A 27,379-nucleotide genomic window follows, 5' to 3' on the forward strand; every position below is an offset into this window, starting at 1 on the left:
CCCCTCAGATCTCTATTTGAACCTGATGTCGGCTCAAGCCGGACTATGCGCCCCTTTCTGTTATTTTTCATCGTGCAATTAATTTCCTGTGCCCGTGTGCCTGACATTGTAGCCGTAATGTTTGTCTGCAAAAGTAAACGCCAATCGTATGGATGTAGTGTGTGTTATTGATATGTAACACGCTATACAGTACCACGTCAATAAAAACACATCCACCCGTTTTAGGCATTATTCAATCAGTGATATAGCTGTGGTGTATCCATTCTCTGTAAAACAGTAACCACATTTACGTCCCTCAATCGACTATTTAGTCTTCTGTAAGACACGGTTAGATTCCAGGAGAGACTATAGTATGACGTCATGTTACGCGGACCATACAAATAATGGAAAGAGAGAGCAATGCTGACGGACTTTAGGTCACCCTTGCATTGGGCTATATTTCTTTAAGTCACACTAAGCCATTAATACGACGACTCTCTAATTACAACTCTTACATTTTACAATTTTGAATGAATATGCGGAGATGTCTGAGTGGAATGAGGCTTTTAGCCTAAGGTACGGTTCTGGTCTAAGGCGCTCCTGGCCCTTTAAGAGCGGAGGGAGGGGGTTCTGACCGCTTGGCTGCGGTGTTTTTGTCTCCATGTCAGTGAGCGCTCCTGGCCCAAGACGTCTGAACGGATTTATAAGGATAGGTAAGTACAACAGCCTTTTGATAAGATCATACATTCTTAATTCCCAGCAGACTGTATGTTAACATTTGCTCAATTAATAAGTCCAAAATGGTGTCTTGCGTAAGATTTCTTTTGTCCTATCCGTTCCCCGGTTTGTGTCTTACTTCTAGAAGTAACGGGTCTCTTATTGCCCATTCTCTACCTATTTAACTGCGTTATGTTTGTATGAATTGGTGTACACTTTACCCTAAATATTACTATAAGTATTAATGGCCTAATGAGTGGTTTTGTTCTCGTGCATAGTAGGCTATTTGGCTGAGCATCATTGGCGATAATGCGCTCCTCGAGGGAGCGCACACAATGCATTGGGTACTGGCGCGTGTGTTATCGCTGAGACCTTTTGTGTTAATAGGTCATTCATGTTGGCTGAATTTTATTGACAGCTGAGAGAGCGGTCTCACATTTTCACTGAGGTTATTGTTAAAATTGAAGAGAAGATCTTTAGTTAATATTTGCGTTCTGGAACATTTTGGAAACTTGCCACCCTCACTCTTGGCTAAACTTTAAAAAATTAGGAACTTCAACTAAAACGTTTTTCGATCAGGTTCTTTCTTCAATCAAAGTTAGTTTTGAAGTTGAATTGCTGAATACTTTAAGATTATTCCCTTATTAAAAGAAAAGCCCGTGATTGCCGTTACTCCAGGGAGAGGGTGGGTCCTTCCATTCTTCCACTTTTCATTAGCCTACTTCCAGATGTTCATCACTTTCTCATTGCCGCTCTGCCCTTAATTTTGGTCTGGTTTAACCGCCCGTCCGTGACTGGTGGTCAGTTCAGTGAACGGATGTCTGCCTCAAAAGGTATAGGGCCTAAGGGAGTGATGCCTCAACAAAAAATTGAATTCATTCTATCGGGTTTTCCTCTCTAGAAGAAGCAGTATCTGGAAGAACATTTAACGCCTGTAGGCCTAATAGCCTACTAATGATTTTCACGGTTTGTCTATTGGTCATTATTAAACTGTTAAACTTTGTGGAAGATTGCTACAACTCAAGTGTAATTTTGTGGGAATAGGTTGCAGTCTAGATAGGTCCATATAATTGTATGGGGTCCTTTGATCAATCATTGATCACTTGATAGCAGTCTGCTTTCACACAGACTAGGACTACTTTATAGGTGACCGACACAGGTCTCCATAGGTGTCCTAGAATGTAAGGTGCCCAGTTGGCGTTATCCCATGCTCGTGCCAGCAGCAGCGGGGATGGAATGCGTAGCCTAACTGTCTCACCGACCAGGACCACATTCCCGATTACAACGTTTGGAACGAGGGGCGCTGTAGTGGAATACCAAATGGAGGAATGCAAGGTTATAAAGCCCATTTGTAGCGGTGGACCACACGCTGGGCATTTAAATGATTTAGCTAGACTAATGGAATTACGCCATTAACCTGCATGAAGCTTCATGTCTGTGATTGTCTGGATTTATTAGAATTTGCGGACAGGTCACAGCGGGCCAGACTGTTCCCTTGCTGACACCCCTCTGTTCAGCTGAAAGCATGGTTACACACATGAGCAATTCATTTAGAGTTGCCTATCATCTTGAATCAGGTAGTGGAATATAATTACAGACGCTCTGTGAGTTAATGCGGGTAGCCCGTCAAGTTATATTTCACTCTGCCACTTTACAGTTCATGTCCTCTTGTGGAGTCTGGAAACCAGTCCTATCACATCAGTCAATGAATAATTGTTATTGATTCAGTGAGCAGAAATCCTTCTACTTCTGGACAGAAAGGCATGTTATACTTGAGCCTTACGCTACTGCCATAGAAGGTGTAATAGGCTACAGCTCAAATACACATTTGGACATAATGTATAGTTTTACGCAAATTTCACCCAAACATAAGTTTATTGTTTTGGTGGGAAAATGGATCACAGTTTGTGCACCTTTTTATTGATAGAATATCAATATTTTTTACATGAATAAGAGAGTAACTTATCACTAAATTCTCCATCAGTATTAATACCTGTTTTGGTGAAGCCTGTAGGCTATAGTGCCTCGCTTATGACTGCTGATCACTCATTGCTTTGGAGAGGTGCATATGTATTTAGCTATAGCAGGGAATGATGACATAGCTCGGATATTAGAATGGGGCCAGATTGGGGGATTTGGCCGTTGAGGGTTAATACCCCTACTTATTTATCCAGACCTACAGCCAGAGACAAATCCTTTAATGTTTTCAGTCAACATATTCTTTGATCATGCATGTAGAGTCCAAGGAAGCATGACATCATTATCTGCTGGACTAATCTCTGGAGCAATCCTTCTTAATACATGAATTGTTAGAAAGGGAAGATGGATTGTTCTATTCACTGACTCGCAACAACCTCCCAATGCCTTGTTGTGTGTTTGTGTATACCTGCCACGTCTATAGGTGTGGTTCAAGTCCCGCTTGTTGTTATCTAATTTACTTCACTCATTGAGTTAGTCAGGAAACAATCAATGAGGATTCCGGTGAACGGATCACTTAGACACATCGTCAGGGCTTCAGTGCTTGACTACTTCCTTCCGTTACCCCACTGTGCTGCATGTGACCACCACTGACTGGCTCCACTGACCTGAGGTTTTAACCCCAAAACTGCTGTGAGTCTGACCAGGTTTCCCCTGCCTGACCAGACTAACAGCTCTGCTCTGGTCTTCGTCTCTGTCTCCCCTGAACCTTCCCCAAAATCCTTCCAGAACACTGCCTCTCTGGCCTCCATCAACCCATATCCCTCTGCCTCCCCCTCTGCACAGGAATTCTCTCTTTCTCTCACTAAGTCTCTCACTCGCTGTCTCTCCCATTCCTTCCTTCCAACTCTCTCTCTAATGCATACGGTTTTTCTTCTTTTGTTTCTGTTGCAATTCCTGTCTCTAGGCCCCACCCTTAGCCAGGCAGTTTCCTTTCGGAGGGGTCAACACAATGACCAATGGCAGCTGTGATGCTGATGTTTATTCTTCTCCTGTTCCAGACGTAATGTGAGCAGGCAGGCAGGGCTGAGGCCAGGTCAAGCAGTAAGGCCACTCCCTGGCTGTATGGGCCAGACTATTTCTGCAGCATGCCGTCTTTCTCTCCAGACCCTACTCCTTAATGTTAAAAACAGTCGTCTTATTTGCTTGCAGTAACAGGGCATAGGCTACATAGCTTGCCTGGGTTAAGGCTTCACTGACATTTTCAACCTCTCCCTGACCCAGTTTGTAATACCTACATGTTTCAAGCAGCCCAACATAGTCCCTGTGCCCAAGAATGCCAAGGTAACCTGTCTAAATGACTATTGCCCAGTAACACTCACATCTGTAGCCAAGAAATGCTTTGAAAGGCTGGTCATGGCTCACATCAACACCATCATCCCAGACACCCTGGACCCACTCCAATTCACATACCGCCCCAACAGATCCACAGATGACACAATCTTTATTGTACTCCACACTGCCCTCTCCCACCTGGATAAGAGAATGCTGTTCATTGACTACAGCTCTGCATTCAAAACACCATAATACCCTCCAAGCTCATCACTAAGCTAAGGACCCCGTGACTTAAAACCTCCCTCTGCAACTGGATCCTGGAAGGGCTGCCCCCAGATGGTAAGGACAGGCAACAACACATCTGCCACGCTGACCCTCAACACAGGGGCCCTTCAGGGGTGTGTGCTTAGTCCCCTCCTGCACTCCCTGTTCACCCACGACTGTGTGGCCACGCACGACTCCAACACCATCAATAAGTTTACTGACTACACGACGGTGGTAGGCCTGATCACCGACGACGACGAGACTGCCTATAGGAAGGAGGTCAGAGACCTGGCAGTGTGGAGCCAGGACAACCTCTCCCTCAAAGTCAGCAAGACAAAGGAGCTGATCGTAGACTACAGGAAACAGAGGGCCGAGCACGCCCCCATTCACATTGACGGGGCTGTAGTGGAGCGGGTCAAGAGCTTCAAGTTCCTCAGTATCCACATCACTAAGGATCTATCATGGTTCAAAAACATCAACACAGTCATGAAGAGAGCACGACAACACCTCTTCCCCCTCAGGAGGCTGAAAAGATCTTCAAAAAGTTCTACAGCTGCACCATTGAGAGCATTTTGACTGGCTGCAACACAGCTTGGTATGGCAACTGCTTGGCATCCGATCGCTAAGCTGAGCCGTAGTGCAGACGGCCCAGTACATCACTGGGGCCGAGCTCCCTGCCATCCAGAACCACTATACCAGGCGGTGTCAGAGGAAGGCCCTAAAAATTGTCAAAGACTCCAGCCACACAAGTCATAGACTGTTTTCTCTGCTACAGCAGAGAAACAATAGGACCCTGAACAGATTCTACCTCCAAGCCATAAGACTTCTAAATACTTACTTAAATAGTTCATCAAATAGCTACTTAGACTATATGCATTCAACCTTTTTCGCATTAACTTTGTTTTACTCATAACATACGCTGCTGCTACTGTTTATTATCTATCCTGTTGCCTAGTCACTTTATTCCTAGTTATATGTACTAGCTCAATGACCTCGTACCCCTGCACAATGACTCAGTACTGGCACCCTGTGTGTGTATATTATGGTCAAGTTATCATTACTCATTGTGTATTTATTATTACATTTATTATTATGTGTTATTACTTTTCTATTATTTCTCTATTTTCTCTCGGCATTGTTGGGAAAGGCCCGTAAGGCCTGTAAGGCCCGAAAGGCCCGTAAGATGGCATTTCACTGTTCATCAACACCTGTTGTTTACCAAGCATTTGACAAATAAAATTTGATTTGAAAAATTTGATTTGACTTCACTGTTCCTAGTTCAAATCCTCTATTAGTTATTCAGAAGCACATCGCCCTCAGAGTAATTTGTTATACCCTGGTCATATGAGAGCATCTGTCCTCCTCATGCACATGTGAAAGTCTTGTTTTTCATGTGAATGATGCATGACATTTGTTCTAGAAAGAGGGGTTTACTTGTAAAGTAACCACATGATGATAAATAGCTACCATCTTTGCCACTTCTGAGTAGAGACAGCAATTCATTGGTCATTGGTTATTAATTCATGACCAGTTGGCTAAATTAAGCCATCTGTTAGGATGAGAGTTAGGGTCACATGCAGCACTCCCCAGCAGATGCAGAAAGAGCAATGAAGGTTTTTCCTCCAGCGAATAATGTAACACCAGCATGATGTATGTATTTGTTGGTTTCCAAAAGAGTTTTCGTAATAGTTCCAATTTTACCATGTATTGTTTCAGTCCCCCCGTAGTATTATACTCATTGGACAGGTCAATCATAAGTAGCCTGGGTGCTGAGAAAATAACATTCAGCTTCATTTAGGAACTAGAAGTGCTGTCTCTTTGTGCTGGGTTTCTATTGTGAGTCTCTTTTTATCCTTAAACCAGTAGTGGAATGTTCAAAATATGATGGTAATCTTACAGGCGTATCAAGATCAGATGATGAAGAAAGATCGTTTGAAACGTAACTCACCCTTGGTCAAGAGCTCCTCTTAACCCTCTTGAATCCCTGTGATGTCTCCCCTGTTTTGGCAAGAGCAGAGGACACAACATTATGGTGTGGCCGCTGGGAGTTTCAATGACTCATACTGGTGGATTCGAAATCTTAGAACAGTCATGGTGTTCTCATTCCAGAACTTTCCATTTTAAAAGTTATTCTCTTCTCCCTCCCTATTTTCTTTCTCTCCCCCACTCCAGTCTCGCCCCTCTTGTTGTTCACCCACACCCCCACCCCTCTTTCTTTTCTCCGTCTTTCACTCACATACTGTACCTCCACTCTCCTGCTCTCTCTTTACTTTACTCCCTCATTCTTTCTCCCTCTCCGTCTCATTTTCCCTCTCCCTCTCCTTGTTACTTTTTCTCCTGGGCTTGGAGGAAGTGACTGGGTTGTTTCTGGGTCCTGAGGGAATACAGAGATGGAGCTCCTTTTCCTGTAACCCTTTCTTCATCCGACTTCAGGCAATCCCACAATAAGCTATTTTAATGGCACAACAATGATATCTAGCCTTTATAATGAACAGTGAGAAAGGGTGACCCATGATGTACACTCTTCCCGTCTGGGGTCTAGTGTTGAGGGGTTGTGGTGTTGAGTGCCTCTGCATGGTGAAATCTTTTGAGTGGGTGTACTGTATACATGTCATCATCTCACTGCTGCTGTTGAAAGGTTACTACTGTCATGGTGGATTTGATACTCAGTACTACAATTTCCCAGTACGTTTAGATGGAAGATAAGAACAGAGTTACAGTATGCCCTCCATATTTGTTTCTTCAGAGCTTATACCTGGAACAATGTACTGAAATGATTCAGCTGTTTTTGTGGATTTATGGGAGTCCCATAGGTTCAAAGGATCCTGGAGTGTGTGCGTATGTTCGTTTGTGTGTGTGTGCGCGTGTCTGTGCCTGTGTGTGTGTGTGTGTGTGTGTTTTCAGCTGTGATGAAAGGGTAGCCGGTGCAGACGTGAGAGTGTGTGTTAACCTATCTCTTCAGAACTGTTTGACTCTTTCACAAAAACAAGAATGTACAAAAGTTTGCATAGCCTACCTCATAACACTGGGCACTACATACACATTGGTGTATACTGTGTATGTTGGTATATACTGTGTATGTTGGTATATACTGTGTATGTAGTTTTAGTTTAGTTATGACATTTAAAAGACTGTATAGACTAGTTATTCCGCTGTTATTATACTCTATTGTGATATTTACTGACGCCTTCTAGGATGATAGAATCACATTTGTATTGATTTGTGATGACTGATAAGAGTAGGAGTCTAAGACATGTACACAGACCTCCCAGACATTGGTTTCTTGTCATCACTGGGCCTGTTCGTATTTCCGCTCTCTGACAGTGTCTGGATCCACAACAGGGCCTCAGACACCATTACGTTTGTTTTGAGGCTCATTTTCTTTGCTGTAACAGTCTCTCTCTCTCTCTCTCTCTTTTATCTCTCTCTCTCTGTCTATCTATCTATGTGTCTCTCTCGCCATCTCTCTCCCTCCCTCTCATTCTTTTATTTATGTATGTAAATATGGGTTGATCGTGTGTGTGTGTCTCTTGCTCTCTCTCTCTCTGCTTCTCTCTCTCTCGTGCTCTCTCTCTCTCGCGCTCTCTCTCTTTGCCCCTCCTAGCTCTATATTAGAACCAGCTGTGGAACTAGAGGCTGAATGAATGGCTCATTGTGATTTGGCTGTCGTTCCTCTATAAGGCTCTGTTTCTCTCACTCTCTCCTTCCCTCCCTCTGTCCCATGACAAAAGTATTCAACAATGGACTGAGTAAGATAAAAGTTCATAATGTGACATTCTGTAAATGGAAACCGCTGACGTCATTTGGCCACAACTCCACAATAAAATGTACTAGTTAAGTCCCAGACGTTGCAGTGAAAGCCAAGGTATGAGAACAAGGAAGAACCTCCATTATCATGCAGCTTATCTCCTGGAACTTGCACATATTTGTGAATCTGAAATCACATGGATTTGCAGATAGGGAATATTGGCTGTATTCCTTGCAAATCACGCGTAAGTATAGGTCATGTCGTGGAGATGCCTTGGCAAGATACTGGGGTGTTCCTGTGAAACCAGAGGGGTGTGTTACATGGCACCGGGTTCAAGAGTGTGAGTCAAGAAGTGCATGAAAACATTGCTCAATGTCATGACAGGGAGGTTCCCAGCCAGCCTTGGTTGATTAGCCATACAGCAGTCTGTGTTGTTGTGGTTCAGACTCAGACGGATGAGAAGCTTTCTAAAGGCACGAGCTGCATGGAGGTCTGTTGTTGCTCTGAAATTAGGTCCATCTACTCCTGAGTATGACTGGCATGTTGTAGTGAGATGGAAAGGATGTTTTCCATGTGAGGGGCTGTCACTCTGAGGCAGTGGAATGTGTTTCTGAGGTTGGGTTTCTACTCTAGACCTGGGTGTTTTAATCTTAACCAGTTCTTGGTAACCTGCCTAAACATTGGGTAATCCCTGTTTTGTAAGAGAGGCCTGTTTTGTAGCCCTCTGGAGAGGCTGGGATGGACCTGTTAGAGTTGTCATGGACGTTTTGAGATTTGATGGCTGGTTAAAGATTCACCTGGTACCTCAATGATGTGCTTCATTTGGAACTTGGTTGCATTTATCCCAAGTTTATTTTGTGGGTCTTTCTGGTCTTTTCTGTTTTCTGATCTCTATCTCAGTAGGATTATGAAATGGATGTTATGATTTCTTAATATAAATGTTAATATCTTTCCATTATTTTCCTCCATGCTGTGCTCAGGTGCTGACCGTGAGAAAGAAGGGAGGGAAGAAAAAGAGGACAGAAGAGAAGCCAGAGTGAGGAGATTGGGGAGGAGAGACCAACTCTGCAGCACTCTGAGCAGCTGGTATGGAGCAGAAACTAAATCCCTCTTTTCCTAATTCATAAACCATTCCCAAACCTGTGTAGAATAGCAATCACATAAAAGGCAGCTATTTAAAACATGGGTGGAAAATTCCATGATTTTCTCTGGGTATAGTGGGATTCAAGGTATTTCTTACTTTGCTATAAGCCCGGCTTCATCCCTTGCCGTGGCAATAAAAAGGAGGTAAGACGGTGAATAGAGACAATGTGTTGGACGTACAGTCAGGTCCAAAATTATTGGCACCCTTGATAAAGATTAGCAAAACAGACTATAAAATAAATAATACAAATACTGAGACATATTGAATGCTCAAAGAAATTGGGAAATTATATTATTACTAATACAATTGCTCAGAGAAAGCGATTTTGTTTAACAAGTAAAGCAATTCTTCTCAAAAAGATAGCTTTCAAAATGTTTGGCACCCCTGTTTTCAATAACTTTCAATACCTCACCGTGCGAAGATAATGACACTGAGCCGTTAAAAATATATATATATATTTGGAGAACACATTAGGAGGGATCTTAGACCATTCCTCCACACATAATCCTTCCAGATCTTTGATATTCTTCGTCTGCGCCCTCTTCAATTCAAACCACAAGTCCTGGTACTGGGTAAAATTCATAATGCCGTTGACCTTAACAAGAGCCCCAGGACCAGTGGAAGCAAAATAGCCTCATAACATCAAAGATCCACCACCATATTTGACAGTAGTTATGGGGTTCTTTTCTTCATATGCATCTTTCTTTAGATGTAAAACCCAGCACTGGAATGCGTTGCCAAAGAGCTCTATTTTTATGTCATCTGAACATAGCACTGGTTCCAATCCAAGTGCCAATGCTGTTTAGCGAACTACAGGTGTTTATGTCTTTTGAATGACATGAAAATAGAGCTCTTTGGCAACTGTTGACAAAATATAGCTAACTGAAATCTGACATTACAATCCTACATCTTTATAAAAGTGTGTCTTTAGCAGTCATTTAAAAAGAGACACCGAATCTGCAAGTCTGATCTACTCTAGACTTTGGAATGGCCAACAGTGCCCTGCCAGAGGATCTCAGGCCGCGTCCTGGCTCGTAGGGAGATAAAAGATCTGAGATGTAGGATTGGGCAAAACCAAGTCTAGTCTTAAAGGAAAAATCCTTGTTAGCTAGTTAGCCACCCAGTATTGAAAACTGACATGTATGTTTGACGTTTTCGCAATCTAAAAGTCATTTTCCTCTTAACTTACAGTGTAGTGAGAGTGCTGGTCACAATGCCATGTCATGTCAGCTGTCTTTCTGCCTGTGTGAACGGCAAGAGATCAAATACACATGAAAACATGAAATGGCCGCAGGAATCGATAGAACATCGCTCAGAGATACCCAAAAACAATATAACATTCAAAATGGGTGAGTCTTTCCTTTAAACGTGATTAATACATCTATTCTGAAAGTGACTGTTAGCTAAAATAGGTGTCGTATGGTTACATTTTCTAGTGCCTGTTAAAATCCGAGCTGCAGCATTTTGAACTAACTGTAGACGATGGAGTGATTTCTGACTCAGATATTTATACAAAGAGTTACTGTAATCTAGGTGTGAGGAAATTAAATCATGTATAACTTTCTCCAGATCAGTGATTGAAATAAAAGACTTGACTTCAGCTGTATTTCTTAGGTGATAAAGGCAGGACTGGACAACTTTCTTTACATGCAGCTCGAGGTTTAGGTCAGGGTCAAAGAAGACACCAAGGCTTCTGGCCGTAGGCTTTACATTGGTCGACAAATTACCAAGGTTATTTACAATCTGGGTTCTAGCAAGGTGGGGACCAAATAAAACAGCCTCTCTGATTTCTTGTCATTGCTGGAGAAAATTGTCAGACATCAAACATTTGATGTCAGAAAGACACTTGTGAAGGGTAGCTACGCAAGCTTGGTCACTGGGTCTGATTGGTAAATAAAGCTTTGTGTCATCTACATAGCAGTGAAACTGAATGTTATTATTGCGGATGATGTCACCAAGGGGAAGCATGTACAGGGGGAAAAGGATGGGGCCCAGAATTGACCCCTGAGGGAAACCATAGTGAATAGGTGCTAGGGATGATACTGAAGCACCCATGCTCACTGAGAAGCATCTACCACATGGATATGACCTGAACCAGTCGAGGGCAACGCCAGAGATTCCCCCCACCTATCCAGCTGGGCAACTAGGATGTTATGATCAATAGTATCAAACTCAGCACTGAGATTCAAAATAACTTTATCCAGGAGGCTGAAACTTGGTTGCAAAGTTGATCTTCCAGCAAAACAATAATCTCAAGCACACACCAGAAGCCACAAAGAAATAGTTAATTGACCACAAAATCAACATTTTGCAATGGCCATCTCAGTCTCTGGACTTGAACCCCATTGAAAACCTGTGGTTTGAATTGAAGAGGGCAGTCCATAACAGCAGATGAAGGATCTGTAAAAATGTGTTATGGAAGAATGGTCTAAGATCCCTCCCAATGTGTTCTCTGAACTCATAAAACACTTTAGAAAAATACTCAGTGCCATTATCCTTGCATGGTGAGGTATTGAAAGCAATTGAAAACAGGGGTGACAATCATTTTGACCCCTCTCTTTCTCTGAGCAATTGTATAAAATATCATTTTTCCCAAAAAACATCTTCATACAGTATCTCAGTATTTGTATTATTTATTTTATAGTTTTTTTTGCTCATCTTTATCAAGGGTGCAAACAATTCTGGACCTGACTGAAGTTCTAGCCCTGAGAGTTTTCTTCCAGAACTAAACCTACTGTATCTTACCTACTAACCATGATGGTCTCCCTCCTCTGATCACAAAGATATGTGCATTGTGTATGTGTGGTAAGAAATGTGGTATGTATGTTTTGATACAGGTGAGGGACATCTGTAGCTTTTATTGAGGGACTGTGTAATAACAATGTAGCGGTGTATTAGCACATTCTGAAACGGCTTCGGTGTATCAGTGAAGCAACAAGTCACAATGATTTAAAATTAGCAAAGCAGCAATCACATAGCCACACTGGCATCCAACAGGACATCAGCAGTCTCAGAGACATCCTATTTTTGTGCTTGAAGAATCTGAGTTTTTCTCCCCGTGATTTCTAATCATAATAGTCAGAGTGGGGGACCCTGGAGGCGGGCAATGTTAACTTCCGCTGGTCTGGAATGTGGGGAGGAGGGGAGGCGGGCAATGTTAACTTCCGCTGGTCTGGAATGTGGGGAGGAGGGGAGGCGGGCAATGTTAACTTCCGCTGGTCTGGAATGTGGGGAGGGGGGCATCAGTCTGGGGCAACTCATTCCTCCTGGAGGAGGGTAGAGAATGGCTGGAGGAGGAGGAGAGGAGGAGGTTTAAAGTCTGGGTCTGGGAGTGTATCACTGAAGAATGGTTAGCTGTCTGTGCTGGTGTTGCTGAGGAGGAGCAGGGGGTTACACTGGACTCTGTTCACTGTCATCTCAATGGAACACTGTTTACAGCCAAGAGAGAGAGGGAGTAAGGTTACCCACATACATGATGGAGCACACAGACACGGCAGACACACACTTAAGGGTTGACACGCACGTACAAACACATGCACGGATGCTCACACACACACACACGCATATGTGCACACACACACACAAACACTCAAACACCCAACAAGGCACTGGTGTAGAGGCAGATGCGGAAGGTTTGGGGGAGGGGAGGAATTGGAGCACCAGGCAAAGCATTAAATTGAGGAGAGAGAGAAGAAAGCGGCCCGTAACAGAGTACGTGTTCACTTGATGTCAGTAGGAAAAGAAAGGAATATTAAACTAAATTGAGAGTTAGTATGAGAAGGAGAGAGAGAAGGAGCGTGTAGAGAGGAGAGTTTTGGCCCTCGTCATTGCTGAGGGCTGGGATGTTTGTCACGCTGTGTTAGCTGAACTGAACACTCTAATTATATCTCATCAACTGTGCCCCTGTCAACCAGACCTCCACCTTCCTGTACTCTCTCAATGACACACACACACACACCCTTCCTGTTCTTTCTCAGACACACACACACACACACACACACACACACACACACACACACACACACACACACACACACACACACACACACACAGAGACATCTGACACTCACATTCCATATTTCAGATACGCTCACATAAGCATTAATACTGTACTCATACCAGGAAATACACATGAAACAATAAATCTCCGAAGGCATTTGATTTGTTGCAACTACTTTGATACTAACACTACATGTCCTTCCATCATTTTGCAGAGGTCACATTTGATCTTATCAACGTTTTTTTGATCATATCAATTTTTTTTGCATTCTTTGTGTGTGTGTGGGGGGGGGGTTCGTGTGGGCACATGAGCGTGTGCGTATCTGTGTGTGTGTGTGTGTGTGTGTGTGTGTGTTTGCATGGGCGTGCATGTCTGTGTGTGTGGCCATAACAGTGTGAGAAAGACAGAGATAGGGAGAGCTACAATATACAGAGAAATTCAGGCTTCAAAAATACCAAGTCAATTTAGTCAATGTTTCCAAGTGCCCTACTTTCCCTGAAACGGGCAAGAGCATAAACAGGCGCTGACGAGAGTCATGAGATTAGAGGGAGGGAGAAGACGAGCGAGGGGAGAGGCAGAAATTGAAATGAGCAGAGACTAATTTCTTGCTGATGGAACAGAACAGAAAACTGGGCAGGAACTAAGTATGCCCTGAGAACAAAATCAACTCGGGTCCAAACTGTTGATATCTGTTTTACAGATTCAGCTGGTGAGCTCCAGTGTAATGCAAGAGATGTAATGCTGAAAAAGTTCATCCCCAGTTCCCACAAAAGAATGACCTAGAAAGTTAATATTTAGTGGCTGGGGAGACACACGGAATCAGAGACCCCTCATTGTGGGCAGTATGTCATCGCTGGCAGCATGTCACTTTCCTCTTGCCACAAGCAAACAGAAACTGCAAAGGGTGTCAGAAAAATAGCTCTGCCATCACTATTAACTTCCAAACAGAAATGTTAGTACACCAATAGCAAGACATCTACTAGGCGAATAGAAAGAACATACACAACAACATGAAATATGCATTGGTTTTCCCAGTGTCGATCCCAGTGTGCATTTGGTCATTGTCTTGATTGTGTTTAATGTGGTGAATGTACTATCCTGGGTTGAGTGTATTGGAGCAAGCGGAGGGGGAAGGGGGATGAGGGGAGACAGTGGTCAGCTGAAATCTCTTTATCGTCAGCTGACGAGTAGAGGGGGAGAGAAAGAATGAAAAAGGAGGGAGGGAGAGAGAGAGACAGAGAGGGGAAAATAAATGGAAAAAGAGTGGGAGAGAAAGAAAGAAAGGGCGAGTGTCTGTAAACCCTAAATCGAGAACCTCTGTTAGTGTTCACAAACGATTCCTAATAAGGTTGTAACTGGCCTCCAACCTCTCTCCTAGAATAAGCTGCCAGGAAACTTTCCCCTTCTAACTCTTCTCCTCCTCGGAATATTAGAACCAGAAACAAACAAAAGGTGTACTATCGAGCAGAGAGATGTGCTATCGAGCAGAGAGATGTGCTATCGAGCAGAGAGATGTACTATCGAGCAGAGAGATGTGCTATCGAGCAGAAAGATGTGCTATCGAGCAGAAAGATGTGCTATCGAGCAGAAAGATGTGCTATCGAGCAGAAAGATGTGCTATCGAGCAGAAAGATGTGCTATCGAGCAGAAAGATGTGCTATCGAGCAGAAAGATGTGCTATCGAGCAGAAAGATGTGCTATCGAGCAGAAAGATGTGCTATCGAGCAGAAAGATGTGCTATCGAGCAGAAAGATGTGCTATCGAGCAGAAAGATGTACTATCGAGCAGAAAGATGTACTATCGAGCAGAAAGAACATAAGCATGCAGAAAAGCAGAGAAATGGCCAATTGAGGCTAATTATATCACACAGAGAGATTCTTAGGGACATACACAAGATGTTAGATATAGCCAACCCACCATATGACCATCCTACAGTATGACCAATTAAACTCTCAGGCCATCCCAACAAAGAAGCAGTATATTGACCAATACTAACCCAGCTTATACTACTCCGCCCTCGTGAGAGAGACTCTTCAACTACAAGGGTTGTCATTGTGACCCTACACTCTTAGAAACAAGGGTTCCAAAAGGGTTCTTCGGCCGTCCACATAGGAGAACCCTTTTTGGTTCCAGGTAGAATCCTTTTTGGTTCCAGGTATATCCCTTTTTGGTTCCATGTAGAACCCTCTGTGGAAGGGTTCTGCCTGGAATGAAAAGGATTCTACCTGTAGCCAAAAATGGTTCTTCAATGGGTTTCCCTATGGGGGCAACTGAAGAACCCTTTAAGGTTCTAGATTTCACCTTTTTTTCACTGGCCTTTCCCCTGCTGGTGTATCTATGGTAACCCCCCTTTGTGTACAATGTATTGGAAAATATCTTACAGTGGGTTGCTCAATTAGGAGTAGTTCTTCTGACTGTGTTGTGGAAGTGTTTGATAGGTTTGTGTGACTGTCTTTCTCTCCCCCCAGGTGAGGTTTTGTGGGTGAACGTGTGACATCATGGCTCAGGTGCTGCACATGGACCCCAGCTTTCCAGGAGGTATGGTCCTAACTCTACTCTTTCTATTTCTTAACATCATAATACTGAATCATCTCCCACAAACTATCATGTGAGTGTATCATCTATTTCTCATGTAGAGACTGTTTCCCAGACACAGATTAAGACCATCAAGTAATTTCAATGGAGTTTCTCCATTGTGCATGCTTTTCAGTCCAGGATTTAATCTAATCGGCCTTGGCCTAAAGTGTTTAACATCCAAAATAACTTAGGTTGATCTAAAGTCTTTAGATATCTTAAACCAATCAAGGTCTGGCTATAAACGACTACTTTATTTATCAAACTTTGTTTCTATCTAATTTGTGTAGCTACTATTAGAGTGCATACCCAAGCACTCAGTATCCCCCGAGAGATAATGCTATTTTCTGAAGTCTGAGTCCGAGATTAGATGGCAGATTTCCACTTGTTTTAACTCTATTTCCTGTTCCCTGCAGGGAAGCTTACCCCGTCCGCTCCCCCCTCCCTGCACGGGAAGGAGCAGGAGGCGCCCTACTCTGTGGAGACCCCCTACGGCTACCGTCTGGACCTAGACTTCCTCAAGTATGTCAACGACATCGAGAAGGGAAACACCATCAAGAAGGTGCCCGGTCAGCGCCGGTCCCGCTATGGGTCTCTCCCCCGGGGGTACGGCTACACAGGCTCCTGGTGGACCTCCACAGAGTCCCTGTGCTCCAACACCAGCCAGGACAGCCGCCAATCATCCTTCTCCTACTGCGCCCCGGGCTACCACCCACACAACTCCCACTCCCAGAGGCCCAGCTTCAGCACGGCCCGGGTGGAGAAGACCCTGCTGGACGCCCGCAGGAAGTTGGAGGAAGAGAAAGAAGGGGGTCCCAGGAGGTTCTCCAGCACACTTGGTAGCATGCACAACAGCATGGCCGGATCCACCACCTCCCTGAGCAGCGCCCACAGCTACAACCGCACCCATGGAGGAGGAACGGGCTCCTTCACCCCCATGAGCTCCGGCCTGTCCACGCCCGTGTCGCCCACCCCGGCCCACCTGCAGCATGTGAGAGAGCAGATGGCGGTGGCTCTCAGGAAGATCCGGGAGCTGGAGGAGCAGGTGAAGACCATCCCCGTGCTCCAGGTGAAGATCTCTGTGCTGCAGGAGGAAAAGAGGCAGCTAAGCGTCCAGCTGAAGAGCCAGAAGTTTCTGGGACACACCCTTGGCTTCGGCAGAGTGGGCCGGCCCCGAGGGGAGCTCTACATCGACATCCCAGAGGAGGAGGTGAGCTCTGGAGCTGGAGCCACCACCAGGGTTGCAGCAGAGCCTCTGTCCCCCACCATCCCCACCAGTCCTGAGGGCTCCAGGCCGCAGGCAGACTCAGGCTGTGAGATTGAGGACACGGTGATCGTGGGTGGAGCGCGGCCGGCTGGGCAGAGGGAAGTGCGTACCATTGGGGTGGGACCAGAGGAGGCGAGGGGCAGCCAGCAGGTGGATGTGGGCATTGGTGTGCAGGAGCAGGACCTGGGGCTGGTGCCGGAGACAGAGGCCCTGAAGAGCCAGGTGGGCCAGCTGGAGGGCCAGCTGAAGAGGACGATGCAGGAGCTGCAGGCTGCCCAGCAGCAGGTGCAGGCAGCTCAGAGGGAGAGGCAGGCTCAGGCCCCCCAGGCAAACCACTCGGTCAGGGCCACCAGTCTGAGCTGGCAGGAGCAGCAGGGACGCAGCCTGCAAACGGTAGTCAGCTTTACCCAGCAGCCCCATCACCGGGCGCAGAGGACTGTGGGAATCCAGGTGTACACGCTGGAGCAACCAGCCACTGTGGTAGGGGTGGGCACGTTGCTCCGAGCAGAGGGGTGCAGCTCCCCCTCCCTCCCTCCAAGTGGTACAGTCCTGGAGGGAACCCACAGAGGACATGCACAGGCCCTGGGCCCAGAGGGTAGGTCTGACTTCAATGATAAGTGACAAGTGATATCAAATTAAATGAAGTAGGTTTAAATGGGGTGGCAGGTAGTCTAGTGATTAAGAGCGTTGGGCCAGTAACCTAAAGGTCACTGGTTCAAATCCATGAGCCAACTAGGTGAAAGATGATGTCGATGTGCCCCTGAGCAAGGCCCTTACCCCTATATGCTCCTGTAAAATGTACAAATGTTTTCTTTAACAACTAGTTGTACAAACCATGTGTTTTCTTTGATTGTTGATCCCTTCCATCTTTTGTCCTCTTCCTTCCCATTCGTCTAGATGCAGCTGTTGAGCTGCCCATCGCCATCTCCTCCAAACAGGTCCGAGAGGTCCTAAGAAGTGAGCTGTCCACCTCGGTGCCTGTCAATAATCCTGCCATCGCCATTGACACCATTGGTAATCGGATGGCTTTGCTGCATCTGAAGGAAGGAGAGACAACCCAGCACACTGCCATAAACACCGTCCAGTCTCAAGAAGACCCACCAGGTAGCTATAACATCGTCCAGTCTCAAGAAGACCCACCAGGTAGCAATGGACCGTACGACTCCTTACCTTAACCCTCCCGCTGACTGTCCCTGACGTAACATAACATTGTGGCAATATTGGGTCTTCTCTCCAGCTGCAGGAGCCTCTCCCCAGACCGCCCTGAGGTCCATTATGAAACGTAAGGCAGAAGGAGAACCTGGCTCTCCATCCAGCAAGAAGAACCTGCAGTTCACTGGAGTCAATGGAGGGTACGTGTGTTATTGATAGTGCATGACATTGCTTATGTGTAACAGTGTATTCGTGTTACACTACAGAGATGGTGAGTTGACGTGTGTGATAGATCAGTTCTGTCCTGCAGGTATGAGTCCACCTCCTCAGACGACAGTAGCAGTGAGAGTTCAGAGGAGAGTGATGCCAGTGAATATCATGAGACCACAGAGAAACTCCCAGAAGCACCAGAGTCTGCAGTGGGACAGCACCAGCAAGCAGCAGCAGTCCCAGTCTCCTCCACAAGGCTAGAGCATGCCACCCCGCTCCCAGCCACTACCGTCCAACCACCAGCCTGCGAACCTGCCTCTGAGCGGAGCACCAGCCAATCAGCAACCATAAGCATAGGACTGCAGCATGTAGCCACCTTATCACCAGCCTTGAACACTGCCGTGCAACAATGTGCCTCTGACTCTGCCCCCACTGAGACTACCTACCCGTCTCCAGCCAATGACTGTGTCCGTCAGGGGAGTATTGTTCAATCATCGGTCCTAGACCCCATTCCTCAGGAGTGTACCTCCATAAATACTAGCACTGAACCCACTACACCTGAGCAGTGCACCGTCCAATCAGCTGCTACCTGTTCTGCACCCCCCAAGCCACCCAGATGCCAACCAGAAGCCACTAACCCGGAAGTAAAGCAGGGTGTCACCGAATCAAGTTCCACTGATGTCACCGTTCAGCTAGATGCCATCAAATCACAAACTACTGACCTCGCCCCTCAGCATTGGGCCACCCAATCGTCAGCTACTGAACAAAGCACCCAGCAGAGGAGAGTCCAATCATCAGCCTCGACACCAGCACCTGGAAACGCCCCAAGTGCTGCTGGAGCAGCCAATCAAGAAACCAGGTAAACCAGCAGAACCATTTCAAAACTCTAATCAGTAGATTCGTCATTCCATTAATGATCTCAAGTGCAGTATGATATTATGTATGTATGTATGTGTGTATGTGTGTATGTGTGTGTGTGTTTGAATTTGCTGTGCTTTCTTTCATCTCTGCCAGACTGGAGTTCAGTGAGAGCCTGATGGCATCTCTCCATGCCCTGCAGAAAGCCCTGGGTGAACCAAATGCTTTCAGCCAGCAAGCAGCGGTATGCTATTTTACACATTTCCTCTTTTACTCTGCCCACCATGCCAGTTTAGAGGACTTCATCTGTGACTTGTCATTTCATATAGTCACTTTCTACATGATTGTGTTCATGTAACTGACGGGGATTTGAACTCTGGTCTCCTGCACTTTACAATACTGTGTTATCCCATTAAGCTAAAGCTGTTAGGCCTACATTCATCTGTGTATCATAAACAGTGTGAGTTACTTTGACCAGTCCTGTCTGGTTGTTATTCTGAGACCAGTCTCTGTGTTTTCCCTCTTCAGAGGACAGCCTACACCATGGTGCTCCAGGAGTGGCTTCGTGTGTCCTGTCACAAGGCAGCTGACACTGCCGTGGTCAGGGCCTATATGGATACCTTCTCCTCCGTCTCCCCACAGCTGCTGAAGTTTGTGGTCAATATGGCCGACGGCAACGGCAACACGGCCCTCCACTACACCGTCTCCCACTCCAACTTCCCTGTGGTCAAGCTGCTGCTGGACACTGGTGAGTGACTGGGGGATGTGTGTGTTTACAGACAAGAGAATAGTGGTTTACTTTTATGGTGGACAAGTAAGTGTTTGGTTTGTTTGTACAGTACATGGATCAGCACTGTATGAATGTGTATATCTAACACAGACTTGTGGTCTGCCACAGAGCCATAGATACAATTGACTGTATGTATAACCTTTATGTACTGCATGACTGTTAGTGGAATGGCTTAGGGATATTCCCATAATAAACGTGCCCTGGTCGCTCTCTCCCTGTCAGGCCTGTGCAACGCTGACAAGCAGAACAAGGCCGGGTACACAGCCATCATGCTGACAGCTCTGGCTGCCTTCCACTCTGACAGTGACCTTCACACCGTCCTGCAGCTGCTGCGCACAGGGGATGTGAACGCCAAAGCCAGCCAGGTACACTATGCCCCCTGCTGGACAGCAGGCCTCCCTGCACACAGCCAAGCTCAGGCAGACCAATGACATCCCTCCCAAGCCCCTGACAAAATGGCTATTTCAGCTACTTCAGTTAGATGGCTCTTTTGCATGTATGTTGCTGATAGCTCCACATTGTATCTATGTTCGGATGGAATTAAAATTCTCAAATGATTATGTTAAGCCAGGACATGTCTTTCTTGCCTCCGATGGTTTTGTAATTTTGTGTAAGAAAAGCTGACTGTTAGTGTTAGGCCAGCTCTTATAACTACTGCCTGGAGTTTTTCCAGGTCAGAAGGTCACACGGTCAAGAGACTGGTAAAACTCGTGGCCTTCCTAACGGGTAACTGTTGTATGTTGTTAGGCGGGTCAGACGGCGTTGATGCTGGCAGTGAGTCACGGGCGAGGGGACATGGTACGGGCGCTGCTCTCCTGCGGGGCACAGGTCAACATCCGCGACGATGACGGCTCCACGGCGCTCATGTGTGCCTGCGAGCACGGCCACGTCGACATCGTTCGTCAGCTGCTGTCTGTGCCAGGCTGTGATGTCACCCTCACTGATAACGTGAGTCAACAAGCCTACTCCCAAACTTCTAGGATTTTACATAGCATTTTACTTAGTTGTTTTCCCACCCCGTTTTCCCTACTCGCTGTCTAACAGCATCTGTGAGTCTGTCTCCCATGTCAATACAGTGTCTTTGACTGTTTGTTTCATACTTTCTCTTCTCTCTGTCTCTCTATTTTGCTTTCGGCGGTGCAGCTCTGTGCACCAGCTCCCAACCCTGTCTCTCATCCTTCCCTCAGCCTGACCTACTTTGTCTTGTCTTTCTCACCCTGTCTCACTTTGGCAACCAACCTATGGTTATTATCTCTCTCTCCTCTAGGATGGCAGTTCAGCCCTGTCCATAGCCCTGGAGGCCAGTCAGAATGACATCGCTGTGCTTCTCTACGCTCACCTCAACTTCGCCAAGCCTCCTTCCCCTGTAAGTGTTGTCAAACAGAGAATTTCCGTTAACATTTGAACAAAAACAAACACACACTCATTTGTGGGTACATCAGGTGATGATTTACAATATTGTTTTACCCTCAAGGTATCACCAAAGTCTCCTCTTTTGGGATCCTCTCCCCCCTCTGGTGAAACAAAGTGACCACACTGTTAGATACCTTTTGGGGAATTTAGCAGCACCGCTTCAACCAGCTCCTCAACCATTCCACCACAAGTGTTGATATCTGTGTATATGTGTGTGTGTTCGTGTATGTGTGTGTGTGAGTGTGTATTTGTGTGTGAGAGAGTGATTGTAATGGTCTTTTTCCTCTTCTCTCTATCTGTTCTCTCTGTATGTACTGTATGTGCACGTCAGCATGAAACCCAGCACTTGACACAATCCTAACGCATCTTTTCGTTAAACAAAAAGGAATTCATTGTGATGCTATACTCACATATAGTTGTTTACGCACAAGAGTCCGTTTTTTTGTTACAGTGTTGGTTGAAATCAATCTCAGATAATATTCACGTGACAGAATAAGCAATTGCCATTGTAACAGCTCAACACACAAACTCAACTCAGCAATAATCCCACTTACATTCAATTTGTGTTTTTTATTGCCACTAGATCAGCAAGATTGTATAACTTTACCGTAGTTCATTATTGTAGCTTATGTTTTGTTTCCGTTGAATTTGTTACTTATTACTGTTCAAGCAATATATGTAATTCTATATATCATTGATAATCGATCAGTTGCAATGACACAGTAGGACTATGTTGTGTCTCATCACAATCATTTTTGAAATGCATAAAGTCACCCGTATCACTGTAAAATTATTAATTCACCCATATCATTCTAAAACTACAAAATCCCCCATTTCATTCTAAAATACACATATCTCTCTGAAGTGTCCTTTATCGATTGTATCAGTCAGCTGATTGGTGCTAAAACAATTCTGATACAGGACTCCAGTTTAATTCAGTACAATAGATCGAGGTTTCTACACAACCTTTATTTACCCTAAAGTATTTTTGATAGTGTCTTTTTATTCAATCCAAATTTCACATAGATAACGGTATGGATCTCCAACACTGTTAACAGATGACAAACTTTACACACAGCATTGCTACTTTAGATGTCAGACAGCTAGCTGTGATGAGGCCTACAGCACCCTTATCAGGACACTGTTGTTTGAAATGATGGTCTTACTGGCTAACTTCCAACCACATTTTAGTTGTGGTAACAATTTTTTCTGAATTTTTATCCAAATATCTTCCCCTCATAACTCTTTTGTTACACTGTATGTTGTGGTGATCAATTTGAGTGTAAAGATAATCATATGTATTGACCAGACAGATAATTCCCAACAAAAGGTAACAGCAGCATTATCGTTGAGGTCAATAACAGTTGTAATGTTCATGAGAAGGCAACTAGAAATGGTAGCTACTCTAACTCTCCAATAAAGGTACTACATTTCTGAAATGAAAGATTGTTTATTTTCTTGAATAAAGGTTTTATGAGTGGTTTTACTGAGGGAAGGAGTGACGTGGGGTGGTTGGGTGCTGACTAGGGTGTGTAAGGGGGTAGGCAAGGTTCAAATCCCTGTTCAGTGGTCACCCTTTTTGGATTGGTTGGTAACTAGAAAGTGACAGAATGGACTATGGAACTAATGAAGAATTTGCATTGTAATATAGGTATACCAAAATTATAATAATATATGACATTAATCTACAGTAGTAGTGATACATAAAAATATCATTTAAAAATGATTGAAGTCCAGAATACAAAAATACACTGAGTATACCAAACATTAGGAACACCTTCCTAATGTGGAGTTGCCTCACCCTCTGAATGGCACACATACACAATCCATGTCTCAGTTGTCTCAAGGCTTAAAAATCCTTCTTTAACATGTCTCCTCCCCTTCATCTACACTGATTGAAGTGGATTTAACAGGGGATATCAATAAGGGATCATAGCTTTCAGCTGGATTCACATGGTCAGTCTGTCATGGGAAAGAGCAGGTGTTCTTAATCTTTTGTATACTCATTGGTGTCTCAATTTGGATTTGTCTTTTTAAGTCATTTTCCCCCCCACCTTTAATACAGGATTTCCTTCGCAATTGGATTTTATAACGTTTTATATTTGTTTGACTTTCTTTTTTATACATTTATATTTGTATTACTTGTTCACAACTATAGGTTTACCTACTCGCACATTTTTTGTTGTTTTTTTTTGCCTTCTGTAAAATGCTCAGTTTGTATTTTTCCCCATTTGGTTTTATGGGTTTTTGGAAGAAACTAATAAATCAGTCTTCATCGTAAATCGTCTCTGTGTGTGTTTCTAGTGACAGTAGATACTGGACCAGTCTCTCTGATTAGGCTTTCTTGAATCTTCATTACAACGTGGATGATACTGCAATTAGAATACATTCAAAGACAATGTTCCTCTGCCCTTACATAGGCTATTAGCCTATTAGCCTAATCCGTGAAACTAATAATCACAATAATAAAAGTAGGCTATTAGTCTACTCTGCAGTGGGTATTGAACAGGACCTTGCACGCAACTAACGTTTGGCAAGGAGTTTGAATGGAGCATTTCTCGAGCCAGCTGTAGCCTAATTGTGCATGATTTGACCAACAGAGCGCGCTGTTGCATTTAGTGTATTCGTAGATTTCTTGGGCGCGCCGCGCACGCTGTCATGTCTGCAGCAGACCAGCAGAGGACGCTGGTAAGCTGTATTTGTGTTGGAGACCAAACTATTGTTACCCCAATTTCCCTCAAAAACAACAAAAACAAAACCATCAAAAGGGCAGACTTTGGCAAAAAAAACAACTCCACTGCGCAATGCAATGCTTAGGCTGCCTATAAACCCCTTCTCAAAATCAAATAGCCTGCTGCCAATGCCAATGCAATCAAATTATTTATTTATATAGCCCTTCTTACATCAGCTGATATATCAAAGTGCTGTACAGAAACCCAGCCTAAAACCCCAAACAGCAAGCAAAGGCCAAAACCTAGGAAGAAACCTAGAGAGGAACCAGGCTATGAGGGGTGGCCAGTCCTCTTCTGGCTGTGCCGGATGGGTCAAAAGCACCCAATTCTCTGTCCAACCAAAAGCACGAAAATTGTCCTAAAATACATATGAACTGTGACAACAAACACGGGAGTAAATTCCATAAATAGCGTTAGAATGACAAACCAATGAAATATGTAGGCTACAGCAGCCTAGAGGTAGGTAAATTGTTGTTTCTTCCCTGTCCTCTCTCTGGCTAATGATGATGAACTGTAGGCTACATGTGTGCTGGGGAGGCCGGTTGGAGTCTTGGAGCATCAGAACGTATATAAAATTAAAAACTCTAAATGAACTGTGTCTGCATTGATGTTCATAAAAGTCCACCGACCTGCTATTGCGCATTGGAACCCAGAACGATATGTGAACACTTGGTCACCGCAACGCCGAGGACACCCAAACCAGAGTGGCCACCGCAAAGCCCAAGTGCCTGACCCTCCCTGGAAGTTGCCGTAGTCCTGCTTAAGATATTTAGCCTGTGTTGGCTATTGGTTTAGACGCAGGGCATAGGGTGGCGCACAATTGGCCCAGCGTCGTCCGGGTTAGGGGAAGGTTTACCCGGGGTAGGCCGTCATTGTAAAATAATAATTTGTTATTAACTGACTTGCCTAGTTAAATAAAGGTTAAATGTTCTAGCTTGGTAGGCTATGTCGTGGTGGGAAAATTGAAATGTATATTGGGCCAAGTTGGAAGTAATAATACATTTAGAGTATAGTTTTTTGAGATGCATAAATACACCACACCAAAAGCATGATTTTATGGCTGTTTTGAAACGAATTTCCTGCAATTCTACGTAGTAATGATTCATGAGCACTATTTGATCAATTGATTTATTGATTAAATCTTTGCAAATCAATTATATGAATTGATGATTTACACCTCTGTTTTATTTTATTCTGTTATAGGGTATATCTTAACCATGTGTTCAAGCTAATCAAATCAAAGTTTATTTAGGTGCTGTCCTTTTGGAACCATGAAGGGCACTCTAATCGTTTCCAATAACATAAGATCTGTTGCCTAAGCCTGATAGTCTTACTCATCACTTATTATTATTATTACAAATAGAAGATGATCACTTCTCACAATGGTGCTCGTTTCGTAAAGTTAGATCAAAGCTAACGATTAATTATTATTTTACATAACAGAACCACATATAATAGCATAGCATAATAGGCCTATAGGCTAATGTTACTCTTCCACCAAAAACACCTCATCATTTCTAATGAGACTTTAGAATGGTTAGCTGAAGCTGAATAGTAAAAATAATAAAAATAAAGTATCATGCGCCAAAACTCAACAGGATATATGCTTTGATTGAAACAAAATACAAGAAAGGCGTATAGTCTGTTCATCTGCTCTAAACAGCCATTCAACAAGATCGAAATGCATAGACTATTCCCATGAAACTGATTAAGATCTATCAAATTATTGGAATACAGACGCAGTTTTGCCGGTAAAACATGAATAACTATCATTCACGATTGACAGTGATGATGGCCTATATTGAAATGAGTTATGCCTAACTTGGTGTTTGAGGTTATTACAAATATAAAATGTTCTTGAGACAACATGTGTGGGCATAAGCAGACGTTGCAATTGGAAGATGCATGTTTTAACAGGGCTCTCCAACCCTGTTCCTTTGTGTCATGTTAAATTGATGCATAATGCTAAGCCTGGCTGTTTTCGCAACACAATTGTTAACATTGCAAAATCCGCTTTCCCTTTACTAAATAAAAACGATCAAGATAAACAGTTGATGGCGGTATTTTTATTTCAGGATTCATTTCAGACAACATGTGCACATTTATGATCAACACAGAAAACCGAGAGGATTTATCTTCTCGCCTTTTAACGGTACTTCTCGGAAAGCGCCAGGGCCAACTTGGCGAGGAACTTGTCCACAGACACGTGCACCTCAGGGGTAAAGTCGTCAGGGAACATCATGGCCAGCACCACCAGAATGTTGTGGTTGATGATCTGTGGATGTAGAGGGAATAGAGTTATTATTATGTCCATATGCGAAAGATAGTGTTTCTGAAGATTTAATTGGAAACAAAATACAAAATACATACAAAATACATACATAGGACTCAAATTTGGACACGGTTGCCACTGTGATATTTTGAGAAAGGGTGAATCGTTTTGTTGATTCAGTAAGTTATTTAGTCACCTTGAAGTTGGCGGGATCCACACGCAGCGTGAAGGCGTGCAGCTCGCTGAGGTTCAGAAGACCACCGGCCAGGTCGTCGATCTTGGTCACGGCATCCAGGACGCCTCCCATGACGGTCAGACCGTGCTTCTTGACGGGAGCAGAGCCGGGGCTCAGGTCCTTCCAGTGGGAGAAGTAGGTCTTGGTCTGGGGGTACACCACCAGGGTCCTGGTAATAAAAACATGTGATTATGGATTATGATTTAACGTGCGTAAATGCACCGCATAACTCTGTTACAAAACAATCTGTTCAATATATAATGATTTAGTTACCTAGAGAGAGCCTCATTTCCAATGTCCTCTGCTTTGCCAGCCACCTTTCCAAAAAAGGCTGTCACGATCTGTTTGTCCTTGGCTGTGAGACTCATTCTAGCGGATTCTATGACACAAGATATTGCTGGTGACATACGAGTGGACACTGGGAGTATTTATATTGAATCTAAAGATCTCTTTGGCGTAGCTCCACCTTCAACTGGAAGTCATTGGATGTACACAATGTAGAGTTTGGTGATAACCATTAGTTATGTACCATCAATATATTGCTATTTCATTATGATCAATCACAAATGTGACCCTTTACGCACGGATATACCGTATGTGTAAGTGTCATGACGACAGTGCTGAAAACCGGAAGAATCATGTTTCAAATGGTCATGAATCTAAAGGCTACATTATGCATGATGCAACAATGTCTTTTATACTTCTTATAATATAATGAACACTGTCAGCTGGACGTTTTATGCACAAGGAATGGTCTTTGGAATATGTCTGA

General features: G+C 44.3%; 2 protein-coding genes across 3 annotated transcripts; one reads left to right on the top strand and one right to left on the bottom strand.

Moving 5' to 3' along the window:
- Nucleotides 1-386: 386 nt before the first annotated feature.
- Nucleotides 387-23,650, top strand: kank2 (KN motif and ankyrin repeat domains 2). 2 transcript variants are annotated; one of them, XM_055893853.1, is made up of 13 exons: nt 387-692; nt 8,941-9,046; nt 15,573-15,642; nt 16,095-17,540; nt 17,843-18,049; nt 18,183-18,297; nt 18,408-19,166; nt 19,322-19,409; nt 19,694-19,913; nt 20,178-20,320; nt 20,703-20,903; nt 21,223-21,321; nt 21,430-23,650. In XM_055893853.1, the coding sequence occupies exons 3-13, from the start codon at nt 15,603-15,605 to the stop codon at nt 21,484-21,486; spliced, it is 3,375 nt and encodes a 1,124-aa protein (XP_055749828.1). In that variant the 5' UTR covers nt 387-692; nt 8,941-9,046; nt 15,573-15,602; the 3' UTR covers nt 21,487-23,650. The 2 variants fall into 2 exon arrangements, with proteins under 2 accessions (XP_055749828.1, XP_055749836.1); XM_055893861.1 differs by having other exon boundaries at nt 15,578-15,642.
- A 2,496-nt stretch (nt 23,651-26,146) lies between these two features.
- Nucleotides 26,147-27,014, bottom strand: LOC129830976 (hemoglobin embryonic subunit alpha-like). The gene is made up of 3 exons (XM_055893889.1): nt 26,881-27,014; nt 26,569-26,776; nt 26,147-26,375 (listed from the first exon to the last, which is right to left on the bottom strand). Exons 1-3 carry the CDS (start codon nt 27,012-27,014, stop codon nt 26,247-26,249), a joined length of 471 nt encoding a protein of 156 aa, XP_055749864.1. The 3' UTR covers nt 26,147-26,246.
- Between the last annotated feature and the right edge of the window lie 365 nt (nt 27,015-27,379).

Source organism: Salvelinus fontinalis, chromosome 2, assembly GCF_029448725.1.
Source record: "Salvelinus fontinalis isolate EN_2023a chromosome 2, ASM2944872v1, whole genome shotgun sequence".
NCBI lineage: Eukaryota > Metazoa > Chordata > Actinopteri > Salmoniformes > Salmonidae > Salvelinus > Salvelinus fontinalis.